This window comes from Olea europaea, chromosome 9 (genome assembly GCF_002742605.1).
Source record: "Olea europaea var. sylvestris chromosome 9, O_europaea_v1, whole genome shotgun sequence".
In the NCBI taxonomy this organism is placed as follows: Eukaryota; Viridiplantae; Streptophyta; class Magnoliopsida; order Lamiales; family Oleaceae; genus Olea; species Olea europaea.
In genome coordinates, this window is record NC_036245.1 from 477,046 (window position 1) to 497,486 (window position 20,441).

Sequence of the window (20,441 nt, forward strand, 5' to 3'; positions counted from 1 at the left end):
CACTAAATTTCATGATCATGCGAAACTATGTGTAAGAGTACTTTAATTATTTCCTTCAAAAATTATCTACCTTTACTTGATTTGAAGAAATATTTTTCGAAAAATGAGATATGTAATAAATTATTTGTGTTTTTATTTTCGGACTTGGAGAATGGATAGTCCGTAATAACACATGCTTTGTGATATCGAAATGTACTTTGATAAGATGAACTGGATATAATTAAAGAAGAAATACCTTAAAAATATCTTTATGGTTTGTTTACTTCAACATATAATTGAAATTCAAAATAAAATAGATTTTTTTACAAATTTGTTGAACTAAATAAAATTGAATGTCATAGTTTTATTCAGCTTGATTTTAAACTTACCAATCATATAATGAGAATCAAATTTTTTAGTCATAAGAAATAAATGGTGCCTAGAAATTTATAATTATAAATCACTAGTGTTAGATTTATGAAATTAGTCAACACCGAAAATGATAGCACCATCGGCAAGTATTGGTGGAGATAGTGGCGGCGGAAGGCGGAGCTACTATCCTGACATGGCGGGGCATGAACTGGATTCATGTACTGAGGTTTGGAATAGGATTTAAAAAAAAAAAAAAAAACACCTTGTTAAAGGCAAAACTTGCCACATAAATTCCTTACAAGAACCCCACGTTGTACCGTTCAAACGGGATTTGTAGGCTGGCCCAAGACAAGAGCCGTCCACTGCCAATTCATTACGACTTTATAACTTTTGCCTCTTTTAAAAACTTGTGAGAAATTATATTTTTTCGACTTAAAAAAGAATAAATTCGTCGAGTATAGCTCATGTTCAAACATCTAATTAAAGAATGGGGCAACGCCCATAAAACTTTGACGGAAAAGGAAGACCATATGCCCATGCATTGGTGCATGATTACTCTTCAAAACAAACATGGGCTGACTTAGAGACACGGGACCTTAGCTTAGCAATATAAGTCGGAAAAATCGAAGAGTACTCTTCGCTAGCTACTTATATAGTGATTGGTTTTATAAAACTAGCTTCACTTGGCTTCCCGCACCCCGTCCATCCTAATTATTAAGTAGAATAAGCTACGTGCCAAGTTTACATAAAAATAATTTATTATTTGTTATTGATAGTGACTCCACTAATTTATGTTGACTATAGTAAAGTGAGGAATGGTGGTGTAAACCATGAAACCAATGAAAAAGAGGCGTTTAAATTTTGCCAAGCATGAAGTGTATATGAAAATTTTGTTGAGTTTAGTGGGGGAAACAATGATTAATAAATGGATTTCAGGCCACGAGGGGATCAAATTTCGAAATTGTGTTCCCCTCACTTGCCCCCTACCACCCACCCAAAACATCAATTTCAGTTTGCACTTTCACTATGTCCACAAACACTCGAATGTAAAAAAAAAAAAAAAATTAAAAAGAAATGTATGATGACATTATTTTATTCGTGTCGTCGAAGGTGATCGGCTCAGTGAAAATGTTTAAGTCGAAATATTTACGTACAAAATACTTTTCGATCCCTTTTCCATATTAACTTGAAAAACATTGTAAAATTATTTACGAGAAAACTCGTGCAAGAATCAAATACTTATTCAATGCCCTTTACTCGAATGCTTTTCTTCATCAATGTGTAAAAATAAAAGGAGTCCTCATGCATTGTATCGAATTGTATACTTAGTACCCTAACTTGGACTAGAAATGCATAGAGTAACAAAAGTCATTCCCAAACAAGGAAAATGCCTTCTCCACTTTGCCTTTGTTTACCAAAATTGTTACCTTCCACTCTATTGGATGGCCATTTTTGACAACAATGGAAAAAATGTCTCCGATTTTCAAAATTATCTCAAAAGTGATCTATGCTTTATAGGTAGATATTGTTAATAGAGAAAGTGAAAAGAAAGGTGAATAATTGCTCTTTTGCATACACTCTGTTGAGATATGATAAATTAGGTTCTGAGGAGTGCTTCACTATTTCTAGATTTTTCATTTTCTCCCATTAATTTTGTGTTACATTAACAAAATAAATTATCGGATGCAGCTATATAGAATATTTGTTCCAGGAAGTTACAAATAAATATCTATCAAAATATGAATAGACAGAGAGAAGTCCATCTAAATAATTAAAAATCATTTTAAAAATACACCTAATCCATATTCAATTGATTAGATAGGTAAAATACAATGAATTTTCAGTTGATTAAATATATGTTTGCTGAATTGTAAATACACTATATAATTTAATAAATTATTAATTTATCAATTAATTAATAGAATTTATATGGTCCCAAGACTATTATTTATAGATGTACAAAACGTGACTGATTTTATCGGAACGAAATCAATCACACAAAAGGGAAAAAAGTAATTCGTCTTCATGAAATTTAGTTTGGCAATAAAATGCTTCCACAATTTTCAAAAAGTTAAGAAATATGAGTATAATAAATGGTATATTCTTCATTCTTTAGAAGGTCGAAATCACTTCTTTATAAAAATGCTATTATTTGTTGGCGATTCAGAGAAATACTTAATGAAAAAAATCAACTTTTTAAAGTTGTTTAAGAGAATCTCCAGTTTGAAACGTTTTCAAAAGCACAAATTTTAGCTTTTACGAAAAGCTGAAATCTACATTATATATATTAATTTACAGCATATTACCAAAAAAATTGTAATTTTCTCACCCATTGATCTATTTTTCGTTTCATTTTTTAATTAAATAGAAGGGTATATTCGTTATTTTACAGTTTTTATTGAGAACTTGGATGAAAATGGATAGAAAAAATAGTTTGTGCAGTTAAAGGTGAAGATATCAAAAAATAAAAATAAAAATTAAATGTATGTATGTTTTTCACAATAATAGTGAAATGTATGAACATTATGTGTTATTTAACCTTTTAATAATTTATTTGGGATCCGTTCACAATTTTTAAAAAAATTTGGGACTATTGTTACAATTAGTGCTTTCTTTTTTCTTTTTGTTTTATTTAAATAGAAGGATATGTTCATCATTTCATAGATTTTATTTGAAAAAATAGATAAAAAAGACCTTTTATGTAATGAAATCTGGAAATAAGAGTTAAAATGTCAAAAATGAAAGGTAATGACGTTTTTCATAATAAAAGTGAAAGATAAGGACGTTATATGCTAATTAACACTATTTTTATTTATTATTTTTTTCCATTTGTTGATGCCCAATAATATTTTTAAAAATGAAATTTAAGATGAAGTTAAAAAAAAAAAAAAAGAAAAAAAAGAAAAAGGAAATTTAAGATGATACAAGAAATTATGCTCGACAGTATTTCATACTTTTTACAATGTTTTATTTATTAAATTGTCATATTTTATTGTCTTTAACAAATAAATTTTAAATAATACAAATTATATTAAAAAACTCTGTCATAAGAATTTAATTTTAAATTTTTTTATATATTAAAGAAATAATTTTTAGTTAAATAATTATATGTACAATTAAGAAATTAAAAGTAGTTTTCTAGTTGCCGCCAAACAATTAATTTAATATTTATAACACCTTTTTTTTTTTTTTTTTTTAAAACCAAATATATATTAGCCTTTTGGTAGCAGCTTTATCATTTTTTTTTCTCTTTTTTTAGGAAAATTTTGTTGTTAAAAGCTTTACTCACGATAATCGTGTAAAACTGATCCTTACAGTTTTTTCTTACAGACTATGTATATCAACTAAATAAAAATATCAGAAGCTATAGTGTAGAAATATTTGGTACATAAAATTTCGATTTAATATATATCTATCCAAAAGAGAAAGACGAAAGTTAAAAAGCCATCTTAATATCTAGATAATAGATTTAAAGATAAGTAATATTTAGCATTTTTTTCAAGAGTGTGATTTCTTGTATAATTTTAGTTTTTACATTTATTATAATACAATCAATATAAAGAAAATTGTTTCAAAAAAAGTAACTTATTCGTAATTTATCTAAATTAAATAACTATTTTAAGAAAAAACAAAAATTGGGCTATATTTATGTATTGCTAGGTGGCACGAAAATTGAAAGATTTTTGATCTCTGTGGCAATTAATTTATGTCTGATAAAAATAAGCACTCAAATCTAAAAATTAGACTGTGCACTTTATGTTTTGCGATTTAGGTTATTTTTATTCAAATAAAAACAAGACAAGATTTCATCTAATAGAGCTTCTGAATTTGGACAAAACTAAATTGTCTATTTTTTTTCTTCATCATATAAATTTGATAGAGTCCATGTTGACTTAAAGATAACTTTTTTTAAATAAAGTTTATTTTTGCTTGTGTAGCCGTGGACGGTTTTACGTTCATTGCCCCCATACTAAATTTAAAATCTAAGATTTTGCAATAAATTTTTGAAGATTTTTTATATAAGATTTTCAATTATGTTCTCACAATAAAATTTTTATAAAAGTTGTCCATGCAACTCTACTCTCCCTGGCTTTGCTCCTGTCATACATTTTTTCAACAATCCATGATTATATTGGAGATGCTCAAAATTAGTGATTATGATTTAAGATAAGACCCAAAGAAAAAAAAAAGGAGGAGAAGGAGGAAAGTAAAAGATTTTGGATTTAGGAAATAATATTGTATTATGTGGCAATTATACAATTCCATACTTTAAAAACTCACAATTCTAAAATAAGATGGATATTTTAATCTTTTAAAAATCAGAGGTTTTATTTTAATTAACACTTTCTTAAAATAAAATTTTTTACTAAATATATATACTCTATTACACACATGAACCCTAATTAATTTCCAATATTCTCTCTCTACATCTCTCTCTCTTCTATGAAGAAAACGTCCATCGCGATTGCAGCCGCTCACACCGAAAAATTTGGGGAAAATCTGGTTAAGATTTGATCTCGATCTGGTGTTGAATATTTTGGATTGATGTTTTGTTGGTTGTGTGCAGTTGTGGTGGTGGCATTTGCGGTGCTTTTAGGCAGCGGTGCTCTGCTAGTTGTTTTTCGTAGAGGTGAAGGAAATGGTTGATTTAAGGTGGTTGTGGCAACGCGACGACGTCGAGTTTAGGGATTTTTTGGTGGTGGTGTTGCGGTGGCGGCAGCAGTGACGTTGAGTTCGGGGATTTTTCAGTAGTGTTGTGGTGCTGTAAGGAGCGTATGCATGGAAACTTGGTCGACGGATGGAGCTGGGTTGTGCATGCTGCAGTTGGAGAAGAAAAGTCAGTGACAGACTAACGTGAGGCGGAGAAAGGACCGTTGGAGCGTGGCGATCAGTGAAGGTCGATGATGTAGAGGTGGTGGTGAAATTTGGAGGTGACGGTTGAGGATACAAGTATTGGCCGTCGACAAGTGAGAGGCGTATTGGATAAGGGCTTGGATTTGTGGCTAGGTTGGTGCTTTTGTCACAAGCGGGATTTATGGTCTTGTAGTTGGGCTAGAATCGGTGGTGGTGGTTTTGGTGGCGACGGTGGTAGTGATAGTGGTGGTGTTGGAGGCGATGGTAAAGGTGGTGGTCACAAGTGTTAGAAGTGGTAACAAATTATTTGGTTAATTGTGACCATTAAATTGGTTAACCTGTGACCAATAAAAAATATGTTACCAATAAAAAAGATAAATTGTGATTAAAAAAAACAATATGTGACCTAAAAAATTGTTAATTCATGATCAATAATTTGATAATTTGTGACTGTATAATAAGTTGTGATTTATAATATTTGTTATCTGTGACCTATAAATAAATTGTGATGTATAAATTTTTTATCTGTGATCGATGAACAAATTTGTGACCTACAAAAGTTTTGAATTGTGATCGTAAAATAATTTGTGACATTAATCCGTGACTCATAAAATTTTTGAATTGTAACCTATAAATTTTTTTATCTGTTATCGAAAAATAATATGTAATTTATAAAATTTTTGATTTGTGATCGAAAAATAAGTTGTGACTAATAATTCGATAAGTTGTGATTAAAAATTAATCCGTGACTCATTAATTTTTTGATTTATAATCAATGAACAAACTGTGACGTAAAAAATTTTTGAATTTTAATCGTAAAATAATTTGTAACATAAAATTCCTTATTTGTGACCAAAAAATAATAAATGATTAATTAAATTGTTAATTTATGACCAAATTGCATAGATATGTGATCTAAATATATTTAATCAATTAATTAAATCATAAATAAATTTTAATAAAAATATGATATTTTTAAGTTTGAAACTTGTTTTTCTTAATTTTGAAATATGTCATTCTTAATCTCCTTGAAGAGATAATTGACCAATTGGATAAAGTGAATTCCAATAAGTGACCGGTTTTGAACCCCGTGAATGGACCTTTCCTTCGGTCCCAATATAATTTGAACCAAACTGTCTAAATCTAGGACCCTACTCCAAGGAATCATACCATCAAGCTATAAATTGCTACATATCAAGTTGGTAACACTTATTTTTTGTGACTTAAATCTTCAGTACTTTGATATTGAAATTTTGTACCCGCGCCGGATGAAGAAAGGGGCTAAGCGTTAATAACTGAATAGAGTTTAGCTACATCACCTGGCTTTCCTGCTTCATATTAGCTTCGTCGCGCCTATGCATCCATTTTACATACTTGCGACATTCCATTAATTAAACTCGTTAAACAAGAATAATTGTCCACTCCTTATCGGTGAAAATTTATATTAAGAACCAAAAAAGGAAGTTCAATTAGTCAGATTTCTCTTTTTTACCCATTTTGTTACTCTGTAGTCAAGAATGCTTTGATCTTAGACACTCAACTCGATGGACCCAGGGTGAGTTCAAGTTGTTGGAGTAGTACTTTCGTGGTATCCCCTATTTAGTAGAAATTTTTTATGATATCTCTCTCAAATATATATATTTGAGAATGTATGATAAAAAAGTATGGAAAAATTATGATTTTACATACGAGGTTATTTTATTGGATGAATGCGTGATTGAAAATGACTTTGAAAAAAAAAATTAGAAAATGTAGACTGAATAGGGACTCAACATTTATTTCTTATTTGTTCAGATCCTGATAATAGTATATACTCTAAACATTTTTCAAGAGATTGTATAATTTATGTTGAAAAATTGATTTGGTAGAGTCAAGATTTTCCAAGGTATCATTATTAGGATTATTCTCCTTTACCATAATCTCTCCTTCCCCACCTATCATAGGGGGCGGCTAGTCCCCTGGTAATGTAGGAAGGTTCTTATTATTAAAGTTGTTGAACTGATAATGTTATAAGTTTTGCTATATTTGTGAGGGGACCTGTACATCGAGTTGCAAATAGCAAAGCCCGAATGCTATTTGGATTGACCTTTAATCTATGTGTAATCATATCAAGTGGCAAAAAAAAAAAAATAAAGAAAAAAAAAACTTAGGTTAATTTTTGTTCGGTAAGTCTGAGACAATCAAACCTTATATGAGATAACTAATAAAACATTTCAATTTTTTACAAATAGAATATTACTAAAATTAAATAGTGAAGTCAAGTAGCTATAATTGCATACATTCTTCCACATTATCATGCATTCAAGAATATGATCGAGTCGAGCTAGAAAATATAAATAAAAAGATAAAAGTAAGAGAATTTCAACAACTTTTTGAAAAATTGTCTTATACAGACACAACTTGTCTGAATAGACAACAATTGTTCAGACAAATAGTTTTAACAGACGATCACTAGTTTCTAAAAGATGCCATGTGTCTTGCATAAAAAATTTCAAGGAAATAAACAAATAATACAATTAAAAAAATATTATTTTACCAAAAATTCCAAATCCAAGCCCATGACCCATGCACGTGCCATGCTAGCTGGTCGCACGTCAATGACGTGGTTTGGACCAACTACTAGCATGTAGATCCACTTCAAAGATATTGGTTATAGTAGTTCTAAAAGTAAAGAAAAAAAATAATATAATCACATAATAGGTTTCAACTCTATCGTCCATAACCATTATTTTCCGTGAAAATTACATAAAACCTTACTTTTAAACATCTTATTTCATAAATCATAGGCTAAATTTAGTATTTCAAAAATCAGATTTTTTAATTTATAATAATTATAAAATTATATTAATTATATACCTAACCCATCAAATCTTAATCCCTCTCTTCTCCCTATCCCCTTATCTCCTCTTTGTCTCTCACCATCAATAGTGCCGTCGAGAGAGTTCAGCTGGCCGAAGAGCACGTCGCTTGCAGGCAGAGCCATTGTGTACGCCGTTGCGCACAACGGCTATCCCTCTCCCTTATCTTCTCTCTCTCACCATAAATGGACCTCGCCGTCAAGAGAAATCCACCGACAAAAGAGCACATTGCTTGCAGTAGGCATGCAACGCGATGTTGTGTAGCAACAACAGTGGTGGTGCTGATGATCCATTGTGCATCCATACCTGATGCTAAACCCACTAAAGGATTGTCATCTCTATTAGAAGAAATTTAAATGATGTTGTTTTCTAAATCTCATCATCTTGACATCAGCATGACAATACAATAACGTTAACAGTTGCTATATAGTAATTAGATTTGAATTTGTAATCATAAGAAGAACCAAGAAGGATTTTATTATTGAACTCGAAAAAAAGTTGATAATAATCACTATAAATAATAGTTTGATTGTGTTATAGTTATAAGGAAAAAAGGGCATAAAATCGGAAAAATGAATAGAGGAAAGAATTTTTGGCAAATTCGATAAATGGAACATGTAAGTATATACCAAAGTACCATGCATTGCTCATGTTCTTGACTAACATCTCATTAATATTGTTTGTAAACAATTGCCATTGTTCGGATATTTTCCTCGTGCAAATTAGAATGGCACAAGAAAATGAAATAAAAGGTGATCAGAAGTATAAGAATAATGTTATTTATAGTTAATGATTGCAATAGTCACCCTTACGTAACAACTTGATAAAATTTATTAGTTGTCCATGTCATTTTCGTGAGAACAACTTTTGCTAAAGAATTTCAAAATATGGAGAAGCAATTTGGACAGCCATCTTGTGCGTTGCCGAATTACTTGAAAAAATTAGATCAAATTTTTGTTAGAGGTTAATTATAAATAGACGTGATTTATTTTCTCCTCTATGTGGCTTGAGGGTTCCTTGAAAGAAAAATTACAAGCCTAGCATTCTTGCAAAGAATAGAAATTGTGGATATGGTAAAACTAGGGCTGGACAAAACTCCCGAATCGAACCGACCAGAACCGAACCCGACGGTTCTTCTCAAATTAAATACCCGAACGGGTATTTAAATCAAAAACCGACGAGTATGGTTCGGTTCTCGATTCTAGGCCAAGACCCGAAGAACCGAATAAGAATCGAATCTCCGTAATTTTTTTAATTAATTTATTTTAAATAAGTAAAATTATTTTATTTTTTCTAAATAAATTTGTTAACTAGATAATTTAGTTCAAACCACAAAATATGATTTTCCTATTTCTAATATTCAGTTCAAAATCGACTTAATCAAATTGACCTCAATTTTATTCAAATCTGTTATTCTACTGTAGTGTCGTTTCTACGGGAGAAAATCGAATTAAAACTTTACAACATTTCTCTTAATTATTTTGAGCTCGCTATCTTTCTCTTTCTGTAATTTTAATAATCAAGTTTATGAAGAATTCAGTAAAGAGAGACGTGAAGCACATAAGATTGAATTACGTTATTTTGTAAGAGCTAATATTAAATATATCATTAATTAAATTAACGTAACTTTGTATATATTAAAAAATTTAATAATACGAAATCGAATGGAACCGAACCCGAACGGTTCCGTAATTAAATTTGGACCCAACGGTTCCACTTATTAAATACCCAAAAATTTCGAGTCGGTTCGGTTCTGACGACTGGACCATGTCTAGCCCTAAGTAAAACTTAGGATATTTTTTTCTTAAAGGGTAATTAGTATAAAACGTCCTTAATTACCTTTCAATATTATTGTGAAAAAGGTGTGTACCTTTTATTTTTTGGTATTTTCACTTTTATTTTTATTTTTCATTGCGAAAAATCTTATTTTCATCCAATTTCCTTTTTCCTTAACCCTTAGTTGTATTGATTAAGTAATTAATTAATATAACTCTAATTGAGTTAAAATGATAAAATCCACTTAATGCATATATTATCATCAATAAATTCTATCAGAGTCTCAATTTCTTTTGAAACTAATGGGCTTTGGACCAATTTAAGACTTTTTGTGGCTCAAAAATGAAATAGAGTCACATAATAAATATATCAGCTATTTGAGTGGTCCTTTCTAACACCATGGTAGAAGCATGTTGTTCAGAATTTATGAGCATCGAAGAATTATATTCTTATATTCAAACTATGCAAGCATTGCATTTAATTTGGTGGACCAACCTTTCAACTTGCCTTTCGATGAAGCAATCTATGCCACCAAATTGCATGCCAAAATTCTAATCGATACCCAAAAGTAGTAATCAGGAATTATCCTCTCAAGTACTACATTATAATTGCTTGGGAGGATAGAGTATTGAAATATGTTCACATTTTGTGTCCCTACTCAAAGAGTCAAAGCATTTGAATGAGTGAAAACTTAATAATGAGAGAAGACCGGTTTTACATGATACATGTAACATGCCTGGCAGTAGCTCCATGGAAGATGTGGCATGTGATGTGAATCGTGTTGGGCTTTTGCGTGGCAATATAATGCCCATTGCCATTTTCATGAGTAAGAACTTGAGAGACAAGTGTACATCATACAGGAAGAAAAAGAGAGAACTCAATTTTCACTCATTAGGGTAAAATTATTTGAATGAAATGGCACCCCTCACTGCACGCCTAAAAAGAGAATCCCACAAGGAATTCAAGGGTTTTATTTTTTATTTTTTTCTGTGGTTGGAATTTTGGTAAATTAAGGTAATATGGGTTACCTTAATTATTTAGGAATAATTTATTCTTCCTCAAACATTTTGTTTTGATATTTCATAAAATATTAAGAAATGTTATATTTTATTTGATTTTTGATATTCACGTATTGAATCTGTAAATTTTGACTCGTTAATAATCTTCTACCTTATTTAATAGGGAAGAATCTAATGCCCGTTGCCCACATGATGAAACCACCATTGGTGGCTTGGAAGCTAATGGCCCCTTGATTTAATACATGAGAATACCCCACTTTGCATCAATCTTGTCAAGGGTTTGTATCTGCTACTATGACTTTGTTCATCACGGAAAGGGTTTTACAAAACACCTAGATGCTATTTGAATCATGCAAATCTTAAAATTCCTTTGTAATATAGTCCACCATGCTATAATTTCAAAAGATCCATTATTATATTGGAGTGCGCTCTTTCGGAACGAGGTTATACACATATATAGGTTTCGGTACATCTATAAAATACCCACATGAAGTTCTACTATTCTTCAAGAATATTTTGGGGCTTTATTGTGTAACTTGGTAGAAAGAATTTTCATGAGATCATAATGTACACGAAAATATCTTTAACACGTGCGTGTAATGTAATGATTAGATATATCTCGACAACAAAGTCACATGAGTGCTGATCATCGCCACCACATTTTTTAATTTTTCTTGATATACACTCAACTTTTATAAAGCGATTTTACCTTTGCAATATCTTTTCGTTCTCCAATGTTGGAATTATGGCTCCGCCACTTATTTGTATTCAAACTACAAGTGGCCTATGTGAAAGAGGGCCCGTTATCTACAGTAGGAAAGTGAGTAGGGGCTATAAAATTTAGTGATGATAACCCACAAAGGGCCATTTAGAAAAATTTCAGATATGAACATTTTGGATTCAGTGCTTTCAACCCTAACACTTAACATCACTTTTAGCCCAAAGTTCTTTTTCTAAGGGTCCGCATCCTTCTCATTTAATACGGCCCATGTTCACATTATAAAAGACATGGTGCATGTCACGTGTTCCCCTTTCCTAAGACACGAGACAACTTCGTGCCCAACAAATCCAAACCTTTTAGCTTCGCCTTTTTCAGAAGGGAACGGGGTTGGCGGGGAGGAGTGAGGGCGGACTCAGACGACTTAGATTAGGGGGTTAGAAATAAAAATTATAGATATCTTCTAATAAAAAAAGCTAAAAAAAAAGAAAAAGCTAAACAAATCCCCCCTCCCCCCTGCCCCAAAAAATCTAGAGGGTCAATTGACCCTGTAAAACCCCCCAGATCCGCCGCTGGGGAGGAGTAAAATGGAAGAAAAATCTTAACTTTTTCAATCTTTTTTCCTAAATCTTATATAATCTACAATCTAGTAAAAATAAGGATTGGAGAGAAGCTTTTGACTGCCAATTTTATCGTTATATATTTAGCTCTAGGTTTAATAAACCTTCATTTATCCTTATATTTTAATTTTACATTTTTATGTTTATGGTCAATAATACTCTTATAATTAAATTTATTTCAACTAAGTTCAATTATTATTAAAATTAAAATTAATTATTTTTTAAAATCAATTCAATTAATATTGACTAAACACTATCATTACTAATAATCAGTATAATAAAAAATTATATAAAAATAAAAATTATAACAATACTACATATTTAATTAACATGAAACGGCATAGACTATTAAGTCAATTAATATTAATTTATAGAATTTATAAAAATATTAAAGTTATATATACAATTAAATTTTTTAAACCTAATATTACATATTAAAAGAATATTGCATTCTTAAAATATTCCATTGAAAATAAAACATAATCGTTAAAAAAATACCATTAACTAACGTTCACTTGATAAGTATTAGGTGAAAGGTCATTTTTTAATAACCCATCAACTCTTTAATCACTGTTAAAGTACATTAATTTGATAAACTATGAGACAAAAAGTCATTTTTCAATAACTTGTGTGAATAGATCATTAACATTTGATTCACATTTTACTTTTACAATTTTATATTTACGACGAACAATACCCTAAATATTCAATTTATTTCTATTCAATAATATAATTAGTAATTATTATTGCTAAAAAAAATTAAGTCAATTAATTTTCACTAAACACAATTATTACTGATTATTAGTAAATAATTAATAAAAATATTATTACATACAATTAAAAGAAATTACAATAATGCTACTTTTATATATAATTAACTTGAAATGGCATATTTTATTAAGTCGTTTGATATTAATAAATAGAATTTATAAAAAAAAAAATTCTATGCCACATTTTCATTTAAAATAAATGTATGTACAAGTTGTTAATTAGTCTGATAAGCAGTTTTGTGATTGTTGAAATTTATATATATTTTTTTCACTTAAACATTGGATAAGAGAAAAAATAATCGAAATTTAAAAATAGATTCTCCCAAAAATTTTAACACCTACAAGTTGGATTCAATACACATTTTCATAGAATATTTAATAATTTTTGAGTTGTTAATTTTATTGATTATAGCCATTCCCGTAATCTACAATCACTTAGTATTGTTACCATTAATTTGTAGGAAAAATCTTTTTTTTTTGTTTTTTGTTTTTTGTTTTTTTTTTACTAAATTATGACTATTAATCATTGAGAAAAGCTCTTGAATGCATAGACATCCAATTTTATTTATTATCATTATTATTTTGAATATTTGGTTTTGACATAAAATTATAGTTAAAAATTAATTGTGTAAATCATTTAATTGCATAATGAAAATCAAATAGTTAAAATTTTATGGCTGATCCCTCAATTGAATATTTGGTTTTGACATAAAATTATAGTTAAAAATTAATCGTGTAAATTATTTAATTGCATAATTAAAATCAAATAGTTAAAAAATTTTGTCTGATCCTCCAATTTGTTGTCTAAATATCTTGATATTTTAAAATTTTGCATGTTTTTCAAAATTTTTGGGGGCAATTATAACGATAGAACATAAATCATATTATCATACTAAAAAGTGTATATTTTAAGAATAATGCTGCTCGTCCAGGGCCACATGGGCCTTGGACATGTAGCAGCTTCTATATTTTAATTTTAATGTCGTCATGTTAAAATAGTGTTATACTATTTGCTAAATATTGTAAGTATCATTGATACCTATTAAAGTTATATTATATATAAATATTATTAAATATATTAACATTATTAAACACTAAAGATCTTAATTTAACTTAATAATTTTGTTTAATTTATAAATTTTTTTGTCGTATTATACTATGTGCAAAGTATGTTTAGAAAACTAGCTTTTAATTTTAAGTTCTTACTAATTATTTTTAATTATTTTTAATTATAATCTCCTTTCGGCTTTCACAAGATTATTAGAAAAGAGGTGCATGTCTCTAATGATACAGAATCTAATCGAATCAAATTGAATCAAATATGTTTACTTGAATTTAGGCAAACCAAAGCAAGAGTAAATGTGTCACTACTTTCGACAAATTAAATGAGGTATAATTTTTTATATTTTATGATTTTGGATATATTTAATGAATATAAATTATGCGACAATTTTGGCGTTTAAGTGTTCACATGTGTATATATTTTACTTTTTAAATTTAATTTGACATATTTATATTTAAATAGATCAGATAAAAACTTTGTTACGTTAAAGTAAGAAATTTATAATGTATTTGAAGGTATCATTCAAAATAAAGCAGAAAGGATAAAAATTCAATTTTATGAATTTAAGTATGCCGAGTATTTAGTAATTTTTTGACATGTTCGCTCATTGTCGATTCAATTCAATATTTAATAAATTTTGTTCTTCATTCTCAAGGTATGTTCTTTTTTGTAATTTGATTACATATTTAATTATCCTTTTTTAATCTTTTGTGTAGAATCTAAATATAAATTGATTTTACCCAAAGGAGTTCCTAAATACATTGATATCAGATGGTATCTCACCACATAAGTTAATATTGAAAAGAAATTGTACAGTGATACTATTAAAGAATCTAGACACATTCAACTATCTTTACAATAGAACAAAAATGATTTGTTGCGATTCTAAATAACATATTATCCATTCAGAAATAATAGTTGGACAACATGTTGGTAAATAAGTTTTCTTCTGCGCACCCTATTAACTCCAGCAAACAATGAAGGATATCCATTTAAATTCAAGTAAAAACAATTTTTAATACATTTTATGTTTGCAAATACTATTAACAAGGCAAGGACAAACAATGTCTACCGTAAAAATATAAACTTTTGAGCATGTATTATCTCATGTACAACTATATCTCGTACTTTTTTGTGGAGTTTCAATGCTAATAACAAAAGTCTTGTAAAAGGCTAAAAATAGAAAACACGTTGACAAAAAATATTGCATATGAAGTAATGTTATTCTAATTACAATATTACATTTCAATTTTTTCAACCTATCACATTATATACATAATTTCATAAAAAATGTTATTTGTATGTATATATATTCTTTTTGACAATATTAATTTTTCCTTTAATAATATCAATTACATCAACTACTTTCAAAAACATTATTAGTACTTAAAATATATTACTCATATCATTTATCCGATACATAAGATTTGCATCCCACAAGTTCACTATTAATCCCATTTACCTTAAAAGAGAGGATGTCAACATTACTATTCATTTTGAGGCAGAGCTTTCGTACTAAACTGATTCCCCACTGTAGTGAAACTCGTTCAACATTATTTTCACTGAAAAGAAGCTTTAATTATATCTACTATTCATCCACAGAAATGAAATTAATGCGACTGCTTTATTGTTTTCCATTATTGACTTAAACAAGTGATTTATTGTAGCTCCACGTTCATTTCCTATTATCTATTTCTATAATGTATTATCCCTACTACAATAGAAGATTGTTCATTCAGGCTGTATTTTGAGTTTTTACGTCCAAAATATATATATATATATATAGTTTACGTCTTACCACATAATATATTTTTTAAGAAAATGATGTAAATTATATTGAGAAAATTGTATCGAAAAGTTAATAAATATTAATAAAATAATTGATTTTTTTTAAGAAAAAAGAGGAGTTATACGCATTTTTTAACACACATGTTTGATGTACGTTTAACTGTTTTCGATATTCATTTAGATCATTTGATGTGTTTATAATATAGTTCTAGAAATGAGATCTGAGAGAATATAGAAGATCTATCATAGATATTTATAAAAAACTAAATAAATCACCTAGTGAAAAAAAAAGAAAAAGAAAACAAAATCGACAAAAAAAATAAATAAAAAAAAATTCCTACCTGAAGCAAATGCTTCGTGATGCACGGAGTTGTTCTTTTTTTTTTTTTTTTCATTTTCTATTTCATTGGATGATTATTTTGTTTGTTTGTTTTTTTTTTTTTTATAAAAATCTACCATAAATCCTATATTCTCTCAAAACTCATTTCAAAAGCTATATCATAAACACATCGAATGATCTAAATGAATATCGAAAATAGTTAAACGTATATCAAACGTATGTGTTAAAAATACGTATAACTCGTCTTTTTCTTAAAAAAAAAAAATCAATTATTTTATTAATGTTTATTATTTTTTCGCGACAATAATGCTTACGTCATTTTGAAAATTTTCTAATAAAATTTTAATTTTTTTTAATGTCAAAAGAGACATTATTTAAAAAATTAAGAATTTTGATAACAAGCTAATTTTATAAATTCATCAACGATTGTACGGTTGTCGAATGTATAAATCTTCTATATTTTCTAGAAACTCATTTTGAGAACTATGTCATAGACGCATCGAAAAATTTAAATGAATATCGAAAATAGTTAAATGTACATCAAACTCGTGTATTAAAAATGCGTATAACTCGTATTTTTTCTTTAAAAAAATTAATTATTTTATTAATATTTATTATTTTTCGCGACAATTTTCTTAATATAATTTATATCATTTTCTTAAAAAAAATAATATTTTGTATCACCTAGCGATTAAAAAAAAATAAAAAATTCTCCTGGCGCCCAGTAGCATGCTCCTGGGAGCTAGGAGCAAAATTACTCTGCATCATGGAGCAAATGTTCCATGATGCACGGAGTTGCTCTTTGTTTTGTTTTTGTTTTTTAAGTCATTTTTTCTTACTGGGTGATTTATTTAGTTTTTTTTTATAAATATCTACCATAAATCTTTTATATTCTCTCTAAACTCATTTCAAAAACTATATCATAAACATATCGAATGATCTAAAAGAATATCGAAAATAGTTAAATGTACATCAAACGTGTATGTTAAAAAATGCGTATAATTCGTCTTTTTTCTTAAGAAAAATCAATTATTTTAGTAATGTTTATTATTTTTTTGTGACAATAATTTTTGATGTCATTTAGAAAATTTCCTAGTAAACTTTTAATTTTTTTTAATGTCAAAAGAGATATCATTTAAAAAATTAAGAATTTCGATACCAAGCTAACTTTACAAATTCATCAATGATTGTACGGTAGTCGAATGCATAAAGTTTTGATATTTTCTCGAAACTCATTTCGAGAACTATGTCATAGACACATCGAATGAACTAAATAAATATCGAAAATAGTTAAACGTATATCAAACGTGTTTTAAAAAATGTGCATAACTCGTTTTTTTCTTAAAGAAAATCAATTATTTTATTAATGTTCATTATTTTGTCGCGATAATTTTCTCAATATAATTTACATAATTTTCTTTTAAAATTTTTTATGTGTATGACATCAATTATTTTTCTTTTTGGACGTAAAAAATTCATAAAAAAATTATTATCACTTTATAATTTATATAGGTTATAAATTGTTATACTATTTTTCCTACTTTTCTCCATTCCTTTACGTAACATCTATAAAATATATATACTTCTTTTCTCCATTTCTTTACGCAATAATTAATAAAATTTGTAGATTTATTGAGAGAGATAAATAGATATTTTGACCCATTAATATTACCTAAAAAATGATATAGTCTGTGCATTGCACGGGTGGAAAACTAGTTTGTTTAAAAGGGAGAATAGTAGAATACTGAAAAATTTCACAAAAGAAAAAAAAATTTAAAATCTTCGTTACTGCATTTTTTAGTCTGATCTAATATTATGTAACAACGAAGATGCTCATGAGTAGTCTTCTCTTCTTCTTCTCGTTGCAATTATGTTTTGGTATATAATTTCACACTCCTATTTTCCTGCCCACAATATGAAGTCTTATCTTACCAAATTTGAAGAGAATCTTATTGGAAACACACTAATAGAGTGTGACCAATGGACAAAACCTTGGTGGGAAGTTCTTTTCACTCGAAGAGAATGTTGGGATAAAGTTTAATTAGTCGATCACGCATTTTATTCATAAATTTTTTTCCGTGTTGAATGTTGGGATAAGCGATGATATATGATATATAAAGGTTAATTAGTCGATAAAGCATTGTATTCATAAAATTTGTCTGTGTTGAAAAAGTTATTTGTACATTATTTATTGAATCGACAAATATAGAGTTACTAGCATAATTAGGCACGAAGGATATAGCTTGAGAATTTCATTCAAACGATGCATTCCCTTTAGCTGTAGAATGTTTTGTCTGATTGAGGCTGAAATTGAAATTAACTAAAAATATTATGTTCTGAGTTTTCACCTATGTTATAGGCCATTTTTGTCCCTCCAAAAATTTTACTTTCATATTCATTTTATAATAAATTAGAAGATATTTATGTCGAATTCTTAACGTCTTGATGTGATTTACTTAAACATTATTGTTTAAATTAATGTTGTATGCTAGTGACCAATTGGATACCTTTAGTTTTTCATCTTTTCTCTTTGGCACATAAGAGCTGTTAAGGTTGTGGCAGACAACATGAAATTTAGATGAAACTTTGATTCAATTTGTTCATATGAACAAGAGATTCCCAATAGAGTCCAAAGATATTGCTTACTAGATTCCCCCAATTAAATTGCTCCTTGTTGGATTTGATACTCATTTCACATCTTGATTAACAAAACAAATTTTACTTTTCAGGAAGACTGGATTTTTTAGATTATTTAAATCTAATTTACTTTTATTTTAATTAGAAGTAAAATTATGACCTTATTTGAACCCATTTTAAGAGAAAGAATGCATATTTAAATAATGATTGATGAATAATGTGTGATTCAAAATTAAGAAATTTTTTTTGGTTGGGTATAATATTATTTTATTAAAGAATATATGGTTGAAAATGAGTTTTGAAAAAATGAATTTTGAGTAGAATGGGGTTCAAACGAGAGATATATTTGGCCCTTGTTTGATTTCCATTCTTTGGAAAAAATGAATTCTTCTACAGTGTTTTGACATCATTTCAACCACACATTCTTTAATAAAATAATATTACATATAAATCCAAAACTTTTTATTATTTTTTAATCACACATTTTCCATCAATACACTATTCAAAAATTCATTTTCCCCTTAAAATGGGGCGCAAACAAGGGCTTGTTCTTTAATTAACATTTTTGCAAGACACGTGTTATTTTAACGCACTAACTATGACTTATCCGCAAATATAGTTTTTTGTCTTAATTTTTAATTTGATAATGATCACTATTTAAATCACCGATTCTCCAACTAAATGAACGATACCAATTACCAAGTATCGCAAAGGACTTAATAAAACTTTGTAGGGCTACTCAACTATGATCAGTAATTTTATAGACAATTTTTTTTTCTTTTTTATGTTAAAAGTTGTGAAATTTTATCGTATTCAACTATTACTCATAGAAAATTATCAAAAATGTAAGATACATCAAATTAAAATATTAAAACAAAAATTGAAAAGTCAATGTTAAATGCGATTCAACTTTTCTTTTGGTGTCAACAATAACTACTTGCTTTCTTCACGGAATCAAGAAATTGAAGGACGAATAGGGCACATGATAAAAATTTCTATCAAAAAAAAAAAAAATAATAATAATAATAAAAAAAAAGAAAAAAGAAATAAAGATACATCTTACTAGGAAATATTCAAGTTCAAATTGCACATAAAGTAGTGGTTTTGCAAACTTGATAAGCTATATATTGTTTTTAAGGAAAATTTCATAACTACAATAGTTTAAGAAAACAATTTCAAAATTAAATAATTTGTAAAAAAATTTTAAAAATCAGGTGGTATGTGACCTGATATTATTAATTTTTTTTTTTTAAATCAGGTGTCATAGACAGAGTGTTCATCAAAGTCCTGATTAAAACGATATGCCTTAACTAGTTTGTCGAATCCATGTTTTAAGATCTCGATGTCTCCTTCGATCCATAAATAGATCGCTACATCTACATAATTCATAACCTCCTTATACAAAGTATCTCATCAGCTTGTACCCAGAAAATCACCAGATTTGACTCTTGACTCAATGAGTACCTTGAAGGTGAACTGATAATCATTCGACTTTGTTTAAGGGGCAATTGATCTATGGCTATGGCATCATTCAAAACGAAATATTTTTCTGGATGTTGGCATTACCATTAGGTGACGCTATTACCTTATCATTACCTTCAACGTTTTATTGATCTATTGGATTAGATAACAAATTATCTCTTCCAC

General features: G+C 28.3%; 1 protein-coding gene across 1 annotated transcript in view; it reads left to right on the forward strand.

Annotated features, from left to right (window-relative positions):
- Positions 1–478: 478 nt before the first annotated feature.
- Positions 479–20,441, forward strand: part of LOC111400089 (protein NRT1/ PTR FAMILY 5.5-like) — a 36,654-nt gene continuing 16,691 nt past the window's right edge. Inside the window, exon 1 of the mRNA XM_023027537.1 lies at positions 479–577. Coding sequence (XP_022883305.1) covers positions 479–577 — 99 coding nt within the window. The remainder of the gene's footprint in view (positions 578–20,441) is intronic.